The following is a 19,554-nucleotide window of genomic DNA, read 5'->3' as shown; positions in this document are numbered from 1 at the left end:
GCTAAGAAAGCCGAGCCGAGAGCAGCGTCTCCCTCACAGGCTTCCCAGAGCCGCGCACGGACAGCAGCGGCGGCGGCGGCGGCGGGTCTCTCTTCCTCTCAGTCCGCCCAGCCGCTTATAGACTGGAGGGAGCAGCAACACGTTGCTGTGGGCGCCGCTGCCAGCCAACTTGGCGCCGCTACCCGAGGCAACTTCGCAGGCGCCGGTGGGGCGGGAAGCCGCTCTCGTTTCATTGTCCTCCTTCGTATTATTCTGAAATGCTTCGTTCGGTGGCCGCCGCAGCTCCGCCTCAGCTCTTTCGCCGGCGCAGCTGTTGGGCTTCTCCTCCTTCGCAGGCGCACGAAGCGCCTTGATTGCGCGCGCGCGCCGGCGACCCGCTTGTCGTGTGGGAGCGGCGACGATGGAGCGCTTGGCTCGCTGCTTCCCCCCGGGGATCGCGCCCCGATGGCGGCGGGCCAGCGGCTGAGGGCGATCTCGGGAGGGCGCGAGCAAAAAAAACCCCCAGGCAACCGTCGCTGGGAAAGGCGGAGCGCCGGGTGGCTCTCCGTGCGCGGCTCCAGCAGGACCGTCTGCACTCGCAAGCCTCCGTTCGCGATCGGGGTTGATGCAACTTTTGAAGACCTGTCCCGAGAGACTGCAGGAGGGGGTGAGGAAAAAAACACACAAAAAAACACACCCCTCTCTCCTGGGCAAGGAGATTTCTTTCTTTTATTTTTCTGGGGTGAGGTTGGGCTCTTCTCTTGTCTCCAGATCGTGGATACATTTGCTGAGGACATGAGTCGAACTTGAAGCCCGTGCAAAGGAAGGAACTGTATGATTTATTATCCATCATTCTCCGGATCATTCTGCTTATTTTTTTTTTTCCAGGTCAGCTCAGTGCTGTTTTTCTAGACCCTTGCTCTCTTATCATGGCAATGGTGCCCATCTGAGCGTTGCTGGGACTGGAAAGGAGTCCTGGGTCCAGGTTGTGGGTGAAATGGGTGTGACTGGCAGCTCCACCAGCTTGGGCAGTGGGTGTTACTAAAGGAGCATTGGAGGGCACCCAGCTCCTACCCTAAACCATGCAGCTTGTCAAGACGGCACCCCTTGGCTTGGCTTGGCTTCTCGGCGCCCTGTCTGCCTTTGCCCATGGAGCAAAAGGAGATGGCCTTGATGTTGGCAGAAAGGGCAGGGAGTGTGGATCGTGGTGTCAGGCAGCCACTCCACTGCCCTGGCGAGTGGTGGCACCCAGGACTATGGGTGGCTTCCCTTTGGGGAGTGTTGCTCGGGCTTCCCTGCAGAAAGGGCATTTAACCAGATCCAAGGCTACAGCTAGAGATTTGGGGGAATGGGGTCCCTTGGAGAATTATGATCGTGCCAGAGCCTGGACTGCAGCACAAACTGGCCAACAAAGAACTCACCCGCGGAAAGCCAAACATCATTCCAATGGCCCTTTGGAAGGAGGTGGCGAGAGCCAGCTGAATAAGGACCTTTCTGTGGTCTTGGAGGTTGGGAGATACTCTGATCTCTCTGGGGCACAGGTACAGAAGAAGGAAAGCAGTAGAGACCCAGGAAGCATGAGCTCCAAAAGGCATGTAAGAAGCAAGAGGGGAGCTGGGCAGCCCCAGGACAGAGGGAGATCGGGAGAAGTCAAGGCTCTCACGGATAGTCTTGTAAGGAACTTCAGTGACTCAATGGAAATCCAGATGACTCCTTCTCCTGGGCCAGAAAATGATTTCCCCCAGGCGTTGCCTTTGAATGGCTCCGCAGCTGGCTCTTTCAGGAATGGTACATTCCGACCAGCCCGGGTCAAGAACCCTTTCTACCCGCTGACTGAGGAATCATATGGTGCCTACGCAGTCATGTGCCTGTCGATAGTGATCTTTGGCATTGGGATAATGGGCAACATGGCAGTGATGTGCATCGTGTGCCACAACTACTACATGAGGAGCATCTCCAACTCCTTGCTGGCCAACCTAGCCTTCTGGGATTTTCTCATCATTTTTTTCTGCTTGCCTTTGGTAATCTTCCAAGAGCTCACCAAAAAGTGGCTGCTGGACGATTTCTCCTGCAAAATTGTACCGTACATCGAGGTAAGCACAATGAATGCAATAACCTGTAATCTCATAATGGCTTGTCCTGTTGCTCTTTCATCTCCCATATTTGCTGATGGTTAGTTTAAGAATTATCCCTCTCCTGGGTTGAGACTTCTTCCAGGAACGTTCTGTTCACTCCCACCAGTTGTTCTTCATAACCTAATGGTTGGATGTTGTCATGTTCATTTGGAGACGTGAAATATTTCTGCTTACTTATTTATTTGACTCAGGTGGTGCTTAGCGGCTTCATAATTCTTCCACCCGCCTTTGACTAGTTCAGCGAGAGTATTTATGTTTTGAGTTGCTGTAGCCCTGTTGACTTCAGTGAGATCAGCACCTTGATTGTAAGCTCATGATGTGAATGTAAGTCGATTGAGGTTGGCTCTGATCCTCATGCATGGGAGCTTCCTTCTCTGCTGCATGTAAGGATTGCAACCTGAACTCGCTTAGGGCATTTAGTAAGACAAGCTGTGTTTGGAAGATGGGATAACAATTTTTGGACTGTGCATTTTGATTTTAAAAGCAGATTCAAAGTGGTTCAAATAAACCTTACTTGGAAATATATGTTTTACGGCTTTAAGTTGAACTGACTCCCCACATAAATACATTTAGATGGGTGTTTAATAGGCTTAAATCCAAATATTCCACTTTAATTGATGGACCAGGCTACCAAAAACAAATCATGGTTAAAGGATGCCGATCCTGCACTCACAATAAAAAGGAACATATAATCATGTATTCACATGTGTGCATTGACTATATATGAAAGTACTTGATGCTCAGGAAGCCACGCATAGTGTGGCGTGGGGAGAGAAGTTGCCTATAACTCTTGCTGTTGCCAGATTTACTGCAGAAGATGAAAAATATTTTCATTCTCGAGTTGGAAAGTAATGGATGTGGCTTGATAGTCAGAAAACCATCAAACTGATGGATGCATTATTAATGTAACTGGTTAGTTCCAAATCCCACGCTTCTATCTTCTTTTCTTTAAATGCCTCAGGTTCCACTTAAATCCTTGCTTCTTGGCAAGAGCACAGATACTCTGCCAGGCCTTCAGCCAGCTGGCCAGAATCCTGCCACCATTCAGGTTGTCTGTTTTATTTATTTACTGGGGCTCTCTCACACACACACACACAAACACATGCACACACACAAAAGCTGGCTGATAGTGCTATAGAGTAATTCTGGCAGATTATACTACTCTGTGTGTGAGAGAAAGACAATATCCATTTAACTATCAGCATTGGGTTAAGTGAAGATTAAAAAAACAACACTTCTCATTATATTTTAAGAAGGAGGTCCTGTTTGATTAGCATGAAGCTATTCATTGAATTGTACAGTGGTACCGCTGGTTACGTACTTAATTCGTTCCGGAGGTCCGTTCTTAACCTGAAACTGTTCTTAACCTGAAGCACCACTTTAGCTAATGGGACCTGTTGCTGTGCCGCCAGAGCACGATTTCTGTTTTTACCCTGAAGCAAAGTTCTTAACCTGAAGCGTTATTTCTGGGTTAGCGGAGTCTGTAACCTGAAGCCTATGTAACCCGAGGTACCACTGTATTTAAATCTGACTGGCGTGGGGATGGAAGAGTGGGTGTGAACCTTTTCTCTTTATTCCCAATCCTGTTGTACTGGGACCGGCATGAAAATGCATTGCCCAACAACTTGTAACTGTCACAACTTTGATTTGTGACGTGAAAATGCTCTCCTTTAGGGTATAGCCCTAAACTGCACCACTCCTCATACAACACAGCTTGTATTGAATAAACGTATCCCTTTTCACTGTGGAACCAGAGCTGTTTATAAAGTTAGATGTCCCAGTAACAACTGCCAGTGTTCCTTTACTGTAGGTCTTGTCATTGTCAGGCAATTGTCAATGAAATCCATATCTGGATTTTAACTGTGTAGTTGCTGCGTTTGGTTTTGTTGCGATTTCTTCACCGTAAGCCAATTCTGGGAGGATCTGTGATCCTGAAAAGCAGCATAGAGGTTGTTTAAACGAGTGGGGTGAAATTGAAAACCTGCAGCAATGTGGGCGAACTCTCCCCTGCTCCTTACAAGGTCAGTGTTTTGCTTTTTTTTATTTTAAAGGTTCATTTGTGGTATTAAGAATATAAGATGTGGATGGGGGAACCTGCAGCCCTTCAGATGTTATTGAATTCTAGCTCCCATCAACCCAGCCAACAAGACCAGTGGTGAAGGACGATGGGAGTTGTAGTGTCTGGAGAGTTGCAAGTTTTCCATCTCTAAGAAAAGTCCCAATGGATCATGCTGTATCATCCTGTTTCCAACCATGTCCAAACGATTATTTCCAGGAAACCAATGGATATGAAGGCAGCTGTGTATGCTGGATGACAAGTACCTTATTTACCTGTCCTGACCTTATTGCCAATAAATATTTATTGGATGTTCAACTTTATAGAAGAGAGTAACCCCATTCACTTCCTCTGTATCATTCTTAATTACAGTGGAACCTCGGGTTGCGGACGTAATCTGTGACGGAGGCACGTCCCCAAACCGCAGCGTTCACATCCTGAAGCGCTGCGTCTGCGCAGGCGGCGGTGCGATTTAGCGCTTCTGTGCAGGTGCGAGTGGCGAAACCTGGAAGTAACCTGTTCTGGTACTTCCGGGTTTCCTGCGGTCTGCAACCCGAAAACACGTAACCTGAAGCGTCCGTAACATGAGGTATGACTGTACAGCATATCCCTCTTTGTCCTCTGTTTTTCTAAAGCAGGTTTTTGGGGGGCTATGCTAAAGCAGGACTGGGCTTGCTGTGCCCCATTTAGGCATTAGAGTTTCCCCATGAATCTGGTATACTTATAGCAGTGTTTCTGAGCCACCCGATTTAAGAGACTGTCTGATGTTATAAGTGAATAGAGGCTGGACAAATTGCCAACTTTGACCCTCTTAAGTAAGCGAGGTTCCCATCCTGCTTTGTCGGAGAGATCAGTGTTCATTCAGAGAAAACTCCCATGAATGACCTATGTTCTATAGCCTCCAGAGTGTACAAAGGCAGTAACTTAGCACACTGTTGCTCAACCCATGCTCATGTTGCTGCATGCTCCTGTGCAGGTGAAGCAATTGGGTTATCGCTGGCAATTCAACTGCTGAGCTGAGCACTTCTCATCCTGCTGTGTTTAAAGAGTTGTTCTCTGAAGTCCAACTCTTTATTTCATCATTGAAGTATGATTGCCATTTCTCCCTTCCGGCTAGTTCCCATGTCATCAGTAATATGTGGATATTTTTATCATGTAGGTAGGCTCAGTCACCTGAATGCTTCCCACACAAGCATCACTGGTGGCCTTGAAGGAAAAAAAAGGGTGATAGGCAAGATTACTTGAACTCTCCTCTTATCTATATGCTCAAAAGACATAGCTGTCAACTTTTCCCTTTTCTTGCGAGGAATCCCATTTGGAATAAGGGAATTTCCCTTTAAAAAAAAAAGGGAAAAGTTGACAGCTATGTCAAAAGATCCATTCATTAGCAGTATGGCATGCATGCTGGCAGAAGGGCAGAAGCTTTGTGGTGAGAATCACACTCAAATCTTTGTATCAGTTGGCCCGCATCAGTTCTTATTAAGGAGTAGACTACTATGCAATGTTTTTGAAGGTCTAAACAAAGATTTATGAAGAGTTTAACCAAGCTTGCCCCAACCTCTGCAGTATTCATGCCAAATAAATTATGGATTTCAATGTTCGCTTCATGCCACAAAATCATGAAGATTTATTAAGGCCTTGGGCTTTGGTATGTTTCCAGTATGAATCTCTTAAGCTCCACCTGGGACAAGTTGCTAGGAATATTTGGGTGTGGTCTATTCTGTTGCATTAGTTTCGTCAACTTACTGGACCATAAACAAAAGCATTTTGCTGTGAGAGGGATTCTCTTTAAAGACTTAAAAATCCAATTTTATGTTAATTTGCCTTTGGCTAATAAAAAAAATGGAAAGCAGCTATTCAATTTCTAGTGTGTTTTCTCCTGAAATTATTCCCAAACTTTAATTTGCTATGGAAACAGTATTATTCATATGCCACATTTACATTTTTCATTTGAAATCTCTTTTGTTAGTGGAGTAATAGCAAGTCTGCTTAAAAACAAAACAAATGAAAATGGCATATCGTTTGAATTGTGTATACAAAGTAAAATGACCACGGTGTTTGGAAAAACACATTGTTTGTGTTCTTCAGACAGTTTGCATATGCTGTGTTGTAAATTAGTAAGGGACTGCAAGAAATTGCTTTTCATGGCTGCAGCCTCAATGCATTTTCAACAGAGGAGCGTCCTGGATTTCATTGGGAGTTTTCCTGTGGAATGAAATTTGCAGCCTTAAATAGAACAAAAAAAAAAAAAAGAACAACAACATGTAACATTTAAGCTGCAATCAATTGCTGTAGAGTAGATCCATGGAAGGATTCATATTATAGATTGCAAACAGGTACAAATGGTTGTGACATGTTCTCACTCTTAAAGGTAGGTAGCCGTGTCGGTCAGAGAAACCAGTAGGAGAACACTTCAATCTCCCAGGACATTCTATACAAGATCTCAAAGTAGCTGTCTTAATACAAAGGAATTTCAGAAATAGACTGGAAAGAGAAGTTGCTGAATTGCAACTCATTACCAAACTTAAAACCATGGAGAGACCTGGTCTGAACAAAGACAATGGATTCATTATACATGCAAAGCTGTCTTTAGCCATCTCACCCCTTGCTTTTTCCATCTCACCCCTTGCTTTTAAACTAATTGCAGTCGTTAACAGTCGTCAACAGGTTTTCCACACCCATCAGCCAATCACCCATTCCCACCACCCTTTTGAGTAATACCCCTCCTCACTCTCTCACTATATTTTAAGGGTCTGGTGACTTCTGTTTCAGTGTATCTGAAGACGTATGCATGCACACGAAAGCTCTTACCAAGAACAAACTTAGTTGGTCTCTAAGGTGCTACTGGAAGGATTTTTTTAATTTTTAATTTTGTTTTCACTCTAAAGGTATTATGCTATTCTGATAGTGTTTGGTAAGGTAGTTATTTACAGGCCACTTCCACTGATAAAGGCCTCTTGGCTCACACTCACACAAACCTAAGTGATCTATAAATGACTCCTTTGGTGAGAGTTTTATTGATGCTAAATACATAACAATACTTGTAGGCGGATCAGATTATGAGCCTGCAAGTTAACCAACCTATTGCCCCATAAGCAGGTGTATTTTACTTGGGGGGGGGGTCTTCACTAATCCAAATTAACAATACTGCGTTTTCCCCAGTGCAGCTATTTGTGTTTTAATTACCCATCAGTACAGCTGAGCATGCGCTAATTATGCAGAAAATTAGTAATGAGAACATGCAAAAAAAGTATAAAATTTCATATATCTTTCTGTGCTATATATTGTTAAAATATTCTTTGCAATTACAGGCAACTCCCAATTTACACGGGGTTTACGTTGCAAGGGACCACGTGTTTATGTGAAATCGTGTATATTTGAAATGCCACTGAAAAAGCCTGCGGACACTCCATTCTGCCCTCACCCTGCCCCCACTGTCTTCCACCCATTTTATGACATTTTGGGGTCACTTCCAGGTTTGGTGGGAGGCATATGCAGTCACATACATATTGGAAGCGCCTAAAATGGTCTCTGCCTGTATTGTTTTCTGAATCTGCATTTTTTAAAATTTAAAGTATAGGCTGCCTTTTTGAGTTATATGTTTTACCTCTGTGTAAAGTAAACTCTCGGCTTGGCCACATGGAAATTTTAATTGATAGTAGAAGAAGTACTCAAAAATGTCCTATCTATATTAAACTCTTCCCCACCATCACCTTCCCATTGATTTTGTAATACATTCCTTCTTATCTTTTCAAGGCTCCTCAAAGTCCCTATGCCACATGATAGCCATGTTCAGATATATAAAAAGGATGTCATGTAGAGGAGGGTGAAAGGTTGTTTTCTGCTGCTCCAGAGAAGCAGACATGGAGCAATGGATTCAAACTACAAGAAAGAAAATTCCACCTAAACATTAGGAAGAACTTCCTGACAGTGAGAGCTGTTCGGCAGTGGAATTTGCTACCAAGGAGTGTGGTGGAGTCTCCTTCTTTGGAGGTCTTTAAGCAGAGGCTTGACAGCCATCTGTCAGGAATGCTTTGATGGTGTTTCCTGCTTGGCAGGGGGTTGGACTGGATGGCCCTTGTGGTCTCTTCCAACTCTATGATTCTATGAACAAAGGCACATGGTGAACGATGCAGTTTGAGGGATTATTCACATGCTTTTTATGTCTGGAGGGTGTGGTCATTCCCTCTGTGATATGCAGAGATACTGAGAACCATGACCTGGGGGACTTGCAGTGGATTGTGGAAGACTGAGAAGGCTAAGGGGCAGGCTGCTTTTTTCATGGGGAGACACACCAGTATCTTATTGAGAGCCCTGCTGGTCGAACGACACAGGCCTGCCACCTTCCTCTAGCTCAGTGGTGAGTCCCCTTCCATGCCTGTCTCCCTAGCTGCACAGAAATTAAAGCAATGGTAAGGCAGGTGGCGCTGTGGTCTAAACCACAGAGCCTAGGACTTGCCAATCAGAAGGTTGGCGGTTCGAATCCCCACGATGGGGTGAGCTCCCGTTGCTCGGCCCCGTTGCTCCTGCCAACCTAGCAGTTCGAAAGCACATCAAAGTGCAAGTAGATAAATAGGTACCACTCCGGCGGGAAGGTAAAAGGTATTTCCGTGCGCTGCTCTGCTTCACCAGAAGCGGCTTAGTCATGCTGGCCACATGACCCGGAAGCTGTACGCCGGCTCCCTTGGCCAGTAAAGCGAGATGAGCAATTCAACCCCAGAGTCCTCCAAGACTGGACCTAACCGTCAGGGGTCCCTTTACCATTACCTTTTAAGGCACCTTCAGTTCACTAACCAGCTCTTCCAGAGAGGTGGAGCCTACTACACTCCAGAGGGGGGCAAGATCAGCTTGTACATCCCATTGCCCCATTATAAGATAAGGGCTAGAACTGCTTGGATAGGGCTGGCTGCAGTCAGCGGGACAAATGGATTTGTCAAAGTGGGTTTTGAGGAGAGGCAAGGTGAGTTTTGAGGAGAGAATTCTGCGATAAACAGGTCTTCCCTCCACACACCTGGGCTGTCATAAAATGGTCATTTGTTTCACTGGTAAATAACGGTAGTTATAAAGACATGCTTATTCTTGGATCTAAAGCAATTCTTTGCAACCATGTATACAAACAGATGCGGGTGGAGCTGTGGGATAAACCACAGAGCCTAGGGCTTGCTGATCAGAAGGTTGGCGGTTCGAATCCCTTGCGGCAGGGTGAGCTCCCGTTGCTCGGTCCCTGCTCCTGCCAACCTAGCAGTTTGAAAGAACGAAGTGCAAGTAGATAAATAGGTACCGCTCCGGCGGGAAGGCAAATGGCGTTTTCGTGTGCTGCTCTGGTTCGCCAGAAGCAGCTTAGTCATGCTGGCCACATGACCCGGAAGCTGTATGCCAGCTCCCTCAGCCACTAAAGCGAGATGAGCGCCACAACCCCAGAGTTGTCCGCGACTGGACCTAACTGTCAGGGGTCCCTTTACTTTTACCTATACAAACAGAAGCAGTGCACTTCCCCAGTCCATGTTCTAACTTAAAATGCTTTGTGTCCCTTACTCATGGCACCTTTGCAGTGTGGGGAGGACTAGAGTATAGTTACTCAGTGCTCCATGATACTAAAGTATTTTGTTGAAGTGGTTCAAAGCGAATTTGGCAGAGAAAATTGGATTGGGCTTCCGGCAAAGGTCCGCAAGTTGTGTGTGTCATAAGATCAATAGGTACATGGCTAATGTAGTTGGCTAATTCCACGTCCCACATTTTCTTTTCTTTAAAAGCCCGAAGTTCCATTTAAATCCTTGCTTCCTGGCAAGCATTCCAGTGTTTTGCCAGCCAAGCTTTTGACCAGCTGGTAAGATTTGTTTTTGATCACTCAGATATTAGAAAGGCTTGTGTCTCTCACTGTTCATTTCCCGGTTCCCTCCCCGCATCTTAAAAGATTCGAGTGCGGAAAAAGTAACAGCGGAGCTGGCTCTTCGTGATCCACAAATACTTGTATCGGGCTTAAACACAGAATGTTGAGATTTCAAAACAGAAAGGGATTTGTCTTAGACTTGGCAGAAAACAGAGGTCAGCAAAATTTGGGGAGTAAAAAAAGCTACATTTGTTATCTCTGTGCTACAGAATTAGTTCTGCCTGTGCTAGCCTTGGCATTAAGCTCCCTTCTGAGTTTACACAGTAGAGGATGGCAGGATTGCTCTTTAAATTTGAGAAGGAACATCGGAAGCTGCACATAGGAGTCCAGCCAGTGATCCAACTAGCTCAGTTTTAATCTCTCTAGGGTTTCAGACCGTGGTCTTTTCCCAGCCTTACCTGGGGATTCTGCGAATTGAACCTGGCACCTTCTTACATGCAGAGCAGATGCTAGACCACAGCGCTTCCTGTAGCACAGAAACAGCAAGGCAACGGTACCAATAGCATCATGATGCTCGTTTGAAGGAGCCTGTATGCTAACAGCTTGCAAGACCTCAGCACCACTTCTGACGCCAACTTGGCAAGTTGGTCAAAACATCTACGTGCAGCCAGTCCACCAACAGAATCCCCGGTCTTAGGTGCCCTCTCCAGCTGTGTGTCAGCTACGTGCCAGTTCTGTGGAAAAGATGGCCCGCCCACATAGTTGTATCATACAGACACAGCTGCAAGTTGCAGCGCGTCTCTGTTCACGGGAAAGCAACTCCAGCGCTCTTGAGGCTACTACGTCTACCACAAATGCAATATCAAATGAACGGGGAAGGGGCAATTCATAGTACAGACCAGGGGTCCTCGACCCTTCTATCCCTAGGGCCGAGTCGAGATGGCTGAAAAGACCCACAGCTCACAAAATGGTGGTGCTGGCAGATACAGTCACAGAATAATGGCACGTGGAGGTAGATGTTGGCATAATCAGCTGGCAGTTAACTGGCTTCACTTTCTTCTGATATCTAATCCACCTTTGGAAATTTACTTTAAAATTTGCCACAGTGTTTTCCTTACTGGCAAGGTGTTCCATATTGCAACTTTCCTCAAGCTTAACTACAGACATTTGCCCTGGAGCTAATGTGACTCAGACTCTCCATTAAGCAGAGAGAGCTTTTTCTTTTATATTTTCCTTTCCTCACATGCTTCTTACCAATCTCCTGTAATTTCTTCTCCTGTTCTCCTTTCACACTCAGCTTGCACCTTATTCCCACCCTCAAACTGCCAGATTCTTTCATTCCTCCTCCCTGTTCTTTTCACATTCACTTATTCCTCCTCTAGCACCCTTCTTCTCTTATTTCCTTCCTTTCAATTCCCAATGTATTTATCATTCTAGTCGTATAATAATAAAAAATAACAACGGCTATTTCATCTCACCTGCCAGTTTCCTTCAACACCTCCACTGACCCTTTTCCCTCAAAGGAGGAAGACCTTCCTTTCTGTCCTTCCTCCCTGAATTTCTCTGCCTCCCAGACACCTTCACTCAGCATGCAGGGGGGTTCTGGTGTTGGCATTGGCCTATCACCATGGTAAAAAAAAATAAGAAATGGGTCCCCAAACACATGTTTGTCCTAGGTCTGAAAAGGTTGAAAATATCCAGGTTTAAATCAATTTATTTTGTTTGTATAAACTAGGAATCACTCTGTCTTTTCATAAACTGTCTACCACTTTCACCTGGCCTCTAATCAGCGCCCAAAGGAACCATTAGAACAAATGCTAATTTAAGAGTGGACCAATCTATCTCATTAGTGTGTCTGTCTGTCTGTCTGTCTGTCTGTCTGTCTGTCTGTCTCTCTCTCTCTCTCTCTCTCTCTCTCTCTCTCTGTGTGTGTGTGTGTGTGTGTGTATTCACAGTTTTATTTTGTTGATATTTTATGGTTGATATGAACTTCCTTGAAGAACCCAGGCTGCATTCACATGGAAGTTTATTCCGTTTTCATGTCGTTTCCCTAACTGTAGGGACTCTAATGGAATATAGGGCAAGTTTAGTGCTCATTTTTTGCTTCCACGAAAGAATGTTTGCAAATAATATGGGATTGAGTGCTAATCTTGTCCTATATTCCGCCAAGGTAACAGCTCCATAGTTAACAACTGGATGCAAACCAGTCTTTCTTGTTTTTTTTTAAAAAAAAATATGGAACTTTGGGGATTCCTAGACCTTTTATGCCCTGTTCCTCTGCCCTTCTCTAACAAAGGGAGTCAGGGGGGTTCTAAGGAAACATTTCTCTTGCTCTCATCCAGTGCTAAACATTTTAGAATCCTGACTATATTAGGGTAGCTTTGTCTTCAATTGTGATCTTAGGAGTTGCAGGCAAGAAAGAATTCCATACAGGACGTTGGGCTGGCAGAGAAGAGAGGGAGCGCCTTCTCTATTCCCAACCTAGAAATCTAGCAGGCTACTGCAGAAGAGAGCAGCATCTAACTTGCCTCTTCTGTCAGCAGGCTAGTAACTTCTGTGGACTTATTTACAAGGCTGTGTTTGAGGCGGGTGTGTGGAGTCACAGCACATAAGGCATTTGAAGGTGCTGCTGGATTCTGTTACGTTAGCAATACAGTGGACGCTCGGGTTGCGAATGCGATCCGTGCAGGAGGCGCGTCCGCAACCCGCATCTGCGCACGCGCGGGCCTTAATTCGGCGCTTCTGCGCATGCGTGAAGCGCGATTTAGTGCTTATGCACATGCTCGAACACCAAAACCTGGAAGTAACCATCCTGGTACTTCTGCAGAGCGCAACCTGAAAACACGTAACCTGCAGCGTTCGCAACATGAGGTATAACTGTATTTTAAAAAAAGCAATATAATGAAATGGTGACAATTATTAATATAGGTTTTTTTTAAAAAAACAACAACCTGTAGTTGATAAGATTTTCTGTACTGTCACACAAAACTTTAATATGGGGCATAGCAATAGTTGCCCGACCAGAGCATCATGGTACGTACTTCAGCACTTAGATCAGCTCACTGGTATATCACTCGCAATGTGTCTTTTGAAGTGGGTTTTTTTAAAAAAATCTCATTCTGTCATAAGAAGTACTCGGTGAGCTTTTAAGCAATTGTGCAATTTCTGTTTCAGAGCCCAGAGACTGAAACTGAGAGAAGATTAAGACTTGGCCTTGATGTCAGTTGAGCTAATAGTTAAATGTATGGGAATACGCTATTAAGAATGTACGGGTTTTGAAGCCAAGGTCACAAGACTTAATTTTTTCTGTTTTAGTAGCTCCGTGATGTTGTAAAAAAACCCCAAACCCTCCAACCTATTTGTTAGCTATTTTAGTCCTGGCCTGTTCTTTTGACCTAAGCTTTACTACCTCAAAATGGGGGCATATGTTTTCCCCTTCTCAATTAAACTACACATTTGGTTTGTGTTTGCTAAGCTTTTTCCTTCGACTGTATCCCTGGCAGTTTAACTCACTAAATTAATAGATTTGCCTACCAAAAAAATAAAATAATTTTCTTTTTACCGTTCTTCAGCTGTGGCATAATTAAGCGTGTCTCTCATTGCAGGGCTCCGTGATTCTCAAGAAGAAATATCAGAATTGCTCAGTTGAGCTAGAGTTTACCAGGTTTTATCCTAAGTGCCTCATATTTTGCAGGGATATTGACTTTTAGCAATCAGATATGCCCATTAAATCCTGAAGGCCAATGTGTGGGATACATTTCTATAATTGCATATAATTACACACTCTGTCCTTGCGGAACTTTTTATGAGATGTACATAAACAAGAATATTTCAAAATTATGATGGGAATCTGCCTTCCTTTTGAAATGTGACTGCTATAGAATCTTAATTATCTCAGCGGACATTAAATAAGCAAAAAAATTACAGTCAGCTGCCCAATATTTTAAGGGTCTTCTTGTTTTGTTTTTACTGATGTACTATGTGGCTGCTGGGCTAATTTATAATAAAGGCAAGCCTCTGGGGGAGGGCGAGTAGAAAAATCTTTAGGAGTTCCTGTTTGTATTCCTTCAAAGCTCCAGTGCATCTTCCAAAAACCATTTGGAAGGGCCACCTTTCAGTATTAAAACCAATGGGAAATTTGCATAAAGTAAACCGGAAACAATAAGAGCACATGCAAAAGGTCTAGGCCTGGGTGATGTATCAATATGAAGCCAAATCGCGAGAGCAGTTTTAGAATTTCCAGTCACGCAATGTATTGAGAATCCCCAGCACGTCGCAATGCCCACCCGGCAGCCTGCAAAGGCAGCTTGCGTCTCCCTAGCCTAAAAGTTTGGATTTGGATTTGATATCCCCCTTTATCACTATCCTAAGGAGTCTCAAAGCGGCTCACAATCTCCTTTCCCTTCCTCCCCCACAACAAACACTCTGTGAGGTGAGTGAGGCTGAGAGACTTCAGAGAAGTGTGACTAGCCCAAGGTCACCCAGCAGCTGCATGTGGAAGAGCGGGGAAGCAAACACAGTTCACCAGATTACGAGTCCACCGCTCTTAACCACTACACCACACTGGCTCTCAGTTCAGGCTAGCAGTGAGGTTCGGGCATTGTGTGTCCATTTATCTGTCCATTGATCATTTAACCTGCCAGGGACAAATACAAAGAGTACCAACCTGAGAAATCTCCAGAGTGGAGGGCAGGAAGTGCCGCACTCGCGGACGGAACTGTGGCTCTCGGTACCTGCCGCTTGCATGCCGAGAGATTGTCGCGACGAGCCACGGCTTGGAGTTCCAGGGAGGCCAGAGGCTCCACGGTACCCGGCCATGCGGTGCCCCAGCTAATGCACTCTGCCTGGGTCTCTTAGAGGATGCTGGCATTAGTCTGTCATAGTTTGTATGTTAATGTGTGTTAATTGTGCCTGTTGAAGGATAGGATAGATATTTCTACAATAGAGAAATAACTGGCTTGCGGGTCAGGCTAGCAGCCATCTTGAAATGTAGTACTGAATATTGCATGCCTTTAAATGAGGGGTAGCCAAAGTGGTGCCCTCCCGATGTTGGTGGACTACAACTCCCATTATACATACTCTCTTGGCCATACTATATTCATTCATTCATTCATTCATACCTTGCCCATCTGGCTGGGTTTTCCCAGCCACTCTGGGCGTTTCCCCAACAGAGTTAAAAGCACAATAAAACACCAGACATAAAAAACTTCCCTAAACAGACCTGCCTTCAGATGACTTCTAAAAAGTCAGATACAGTGGTACCTCTGGATATGCACACCTCTGTTTGTGTATCCTTCAGGATGTGAATGCGGCAAACCCGAAGTATTTTTCCAGATTTTGGCTGCGTGCGCATCCGCACAAGCGCTCTGGTGCGCATGTGCAGAAACGCTCTACCAACATCGTGCGCATGCGCAGAACAGGCACTCTGGTTGCGAATTCCCTGAGATCCGACCGGAGCTCCAGAACAGATCCTTGCACAACCGGAGGTACACTGTAGTTGTTTATTTCCTTGACATCTGATGGGAGGGCGTTCCACAGGGCGGACACCACTACCAAGAAGGCCCCGCGAGTTGAGACTGATGGTAGTTGTAGTCTGGAGCGCATCATATTGGCTACCTCTGCTCTCCATTAAGGTGCATATTTCAAGTCCTTGTTCATATTTAAACTCACTTTTGTATTTCTCCTATCCAGGTGGCATCCCTCGGAGTAACTACCTTCACGTTATGTGCCCTCTGCATAGACCGTTTCCGTGCTGCCACAAACGTGCAGATGTATTACGAGATGATTGAAAACTGTACTCAACAACCGCCAAGCTGGCTGTTATATGGGTCGGGGCTCTGCTGCTGCGCTCCCTGAGGTGGTTCTCGCGCCAATTGACTAAGAAAACTCCGAAGCCAGTGGGAGCCCTCCTGTGGAAAGGTGCGTGGTGAAGATCTCTCCCCACTTGCATGACACCATCTACGTTTTAGCCCTCACGTACGATGGCGCGAGGCTCTGTGGTATTTGGCTGTTACTTCTGCTTGCCTACCCTCTTCACGATTACTTGCTCTTTGGTGACGGCAAGGAAAATCCGGAAGGTGGAAAAGGCCTGCACGAGGGGAAACAAGCGACAAATTCAGCTGGAAAGCCAGATGAACTGCACAGTCGTGGCTTTGACCATTTTATATGGTTTCTGCATCATCCCTGAAAACATCTGCAATATCGTCACCGCCTACATGTCCACGTGGGTGTCTCAGCAGACTATGGACCTCCTGCACCTTATTAGCCAGTTTCTGTTGTTCTTCAAATCCTGTGTGACTCCGGTTCTCCTTTTCTGTCTTTGTAAAACCATTCAGCCGAGCCTTTATGGAGTGTTGCTGTTGCCTGCTGTGACGAGTGCGTCCAGAAGTCCTCGAACCGTGACAAGTGACGATAATGACAATGAATATACCACAGAGCTCGAACTCTCCCCTTTCAGTACTATACGTCGCGAAATGTCCACATTTGCCTCTGTTGGGACTCACTGTTAGCTCACCCTTTTGATCAACACGCAGGTCCAACTTGCGAAATCTGTCGGGGTCGTTCTGTCGACTTCAGCGGGATCCTGGGTTCTGCGGTTTGATTTGATTTCAACATAGTTAAGTGTTGAGAAACGAGAAGCAAACGGAAGTCCTGTAAGGCCTACTGTAAACTGGTTTGCATACTAACATATTTTGCTTTGAGAAATAAGTTTTATGTCACTAAAACGAAGACGTACTGCCAATGTGGAGTTATAAATCATTTCATATATGTGCTAGCACTCTGTGTCTGAAGGGGAGGCAGAAACCTATGTGTTCATTTAATTTAATTATCTGCTAGATATTATTTTGGCTGCTAAAAACAACAACTCCATTGAGAAGGATCCAGCTTATGGTAAGTGTTCTGATGTCCAGGAATGGCGCATGAAGCCATCACCTTGGTGAAGCTATGGAGGTCTGATTCTAGTCAGTTCCTGGATGGTGGCCGTGTGGGAGCCATACCTACATTGCCTTCAATTCCATGTTGGAAAAAAGATGGGATATAAATGAAGGAGAGGAAGAAATAATGCTTGAATCCTAATCGCAGTTAACCTAAGAACCTTCGCTGAACACAGTTAAGTTGCTTGTGAGTAAATGTGCATAGGATTCTGCATTGTGCCATCAGTTCCCCTGTAGCAATTAGTGGTCGACAAATACTAATAATCCCATTGACATCAGTGGGAAAGTGAACCATATTCTTAAACCTCCTTCAAAGTCAACAGGACTTGAAATCGTTAACATAGGCTGAACCAGGCCACATTGTTCTCTCTATTCACCCCCCCTAAAAAATAAGTTTTATGAAAATTATTGTTTGAAGTATTTAAGAATAGTTTGAAGGCCCCTTTATTGGACATTAATTTGTTTTTTTAAAAATAGCATAAAATAGTTTCATTCTTTGCTGAGCAGCTTTTTAACGGCTCTACCAAATATTTCCACATGAGGAAAGCTGTGATTTGTTCTTTGCATTAACTGCAAAACTGAATGAGTCATAATTGCATAGCACTCTTGGTGATAACTTGTCTTGATAGCAGAAGGCTGATTCCTATATGAGTAGCAATTGTTTATTGTTTATTTTAAACAGCACTGTGCAGACTATATTTACAAATGTATGCCTGGCTTTTTGGTGCCTGCCAATTATTGGATACCTCTAGTTGCACATTATTCCACTGAATTGGAAGTCAAGAGATATCTGCACAGGTGGCTTCCCAATCTTGTATATCTAAAGGAAATAACCTGCGTTATTAAAACGAATCCCATAATTTTTCAATGTGCAATGTACAGTCAGAAGATCTGATATTTCTACAATGGGTATTCCCTTTCTACACATAGATGTAGACTAAGTTATTATGTTCTGTTTGATCCATGGAATTTCCACTCACGTCAGGGTGTATTGCCTGTAATTCCGTTATTTTATTTCTACAGTGTTTTGTTTTGTTTTTTACACTAAGGGTATGTCCTCAGTCTGTGTGTATAATTCCTGCTGTAAGTGATGGTGCTGTTGTAGGGGGGTGAGATGTAAGAATTTGCTACAGAATTAGTGACAATAAATTTGAAGCTTGCAATGTGTGGTGCATAATTTCCGCCCTCCACTCCCGGTTTTCATTAAAAACATAAATTGAGTCAAATTTCAGAAAATTTGATAGACTGTTTTGCTGGCTGTCTCATGTCTTATGCAAAATCCCTACTAAGCTGGCATCATCTGTTTACTACTACAATAAAGAGAAGTGGAGAAAGTCAGGGTTTTTCATTCAGTAACTGGATACAACTTGAGTGGAATACAAGCATTCCACCTGTACAGGAATATTAGCTTGGCAGACAGAAAGTTCCCTTTCCACTCCTCCTGTTTGCTGTTCTGAAAGTTCTTCCAGCCCCTCCAATCCAATTTGGGGGACAGACAGGGAGACGAGACCCATTACACAGGACTTCTGCTGATGGGGCTTGTTATCTGAATTCCACCTTTTATATTTGGGCCATCTTGAAATTACACACACACACACACACACACACACACACTGAGTTTGTGAATAATACACCTATCTTTTCTATGAGATGCATTTAATGTTCACCTGGCAAGGAATTGGGGGAGTGGGATTGTTGTCCTTGATCCTTAAGATTAAAAATGCAAGGATTTTTTTTAACTATTTATGTTCCTGACCCCTTCATTCATAGATTTGTTATTCAATCACTTCCAGATGTGCTAAAAAAATAACTAAAAGGACATGACTTCACAGCAGCAAGGAAGTCAGAAAAAGGTGAGTCAAAATTAGGCAAAACTGGTAAACAGTTTTACAAAAGATTGCCAGTTTTTATTTTTTATTTTCTGCCGCCTCTGATCCTGCTCTTAAAGGACAACCAGGCACACAGCAATTAAAGTGGTGTAACTTTTACAGCTTAAATCGATGCTGGAAAAGGCTTCTCTGTGTCGCTTTGCTGTTAAGAGCAAAAAATAAAGGCCACTTATTGTTGAATTCAGTTGGTAGTGGAACAAGATAAAAATGGTGAGGTTGCACAGTCAGCAAGAGGTACTTGAAGGGGAGGTGGTGAATAATGTCAGTCTGACTTTCTTCCGGGCAAGCCAGTCAAGTCATAGCTAAATGGTAGAGCACCTGCTTTGCATGCAGAAGGTACTGGGTTCAATCCCTGGCATCTCCAGGTAGGGCTGGAATGCTCCCTGTCTGAAACTTGAGAGCCACTGCTTGTCATTGTAGACAACATTGACTCCATATAAAGCAGCTTCCTATGTTCCCATGTCCCATGGGATGCGGGTTGCGCTGTGGTCTAAACCACGGAGCCTAGGGCTTGCCGATCAGAAGGTCAGCGGTTCGAATCCCTGCAATGGGGTGAGCTCCCATTGTTCGGATCCAGCTCCTGCCCACCCAGCAGTTCGAAAGCACGTCAAAGTGCAAGTAGATAAATAGGTACCGCTCCGGCGGGAAGGTAAATGGTGTTTCCGTGTGCTGCTCTGGTTCACCAGAAGCAGCTTAATCATGCTGGCCACATGACCCGGAAGCTGTCTGC

General features: G+C 44.7%; 1 protein-coding gene across 1 annotated transcript; it reads left to right on the top strand.

The window, feature by feature from the left end:
- The first annotated feature begins 670 nt into the window (after window positions 1–670).
- On the top strand, window positions 671–17,295 carry GPR37 (G protein-coupled receptor 37). The gene is given in 8 exon segments (XM_033162728.1): window positions 671–2,072; window positions 15,692–15,794; window positions 15,797–15,841; window positions 15,844–15,997; window positions 15,999–16,323; window positions 16,325–16,363; window positions 16,365–16,394; window positions 16,396–17,295. Coding segments are annotated over 8 exon segments (1,821 nt in total). The 5' UTR covers window positions 671–1,061; the 3' UTR covers window positions 16,510–17,295.
- Window positions 17,296–19,554: the final 2,259 nt, after the last annotated feature.

This window comes from Lacerta agilis, chromosome 10 (genome assembly GCF_009819535.1).
Source record: "Lacerta agilis isolate rLacAgi1 chromosome 10, rLacAgi1.pri, whole genome shotgun sequence".
Taxonomy (NCBI): Eukaryota; Metazoa; Chordata; class Lepidosauria; order Squamata; family Lacertidae; genus Lacerta; species Lacerta agilis.
This window is presented reverse-complemented; position numbering and strand designations above follow the sequence as displayed.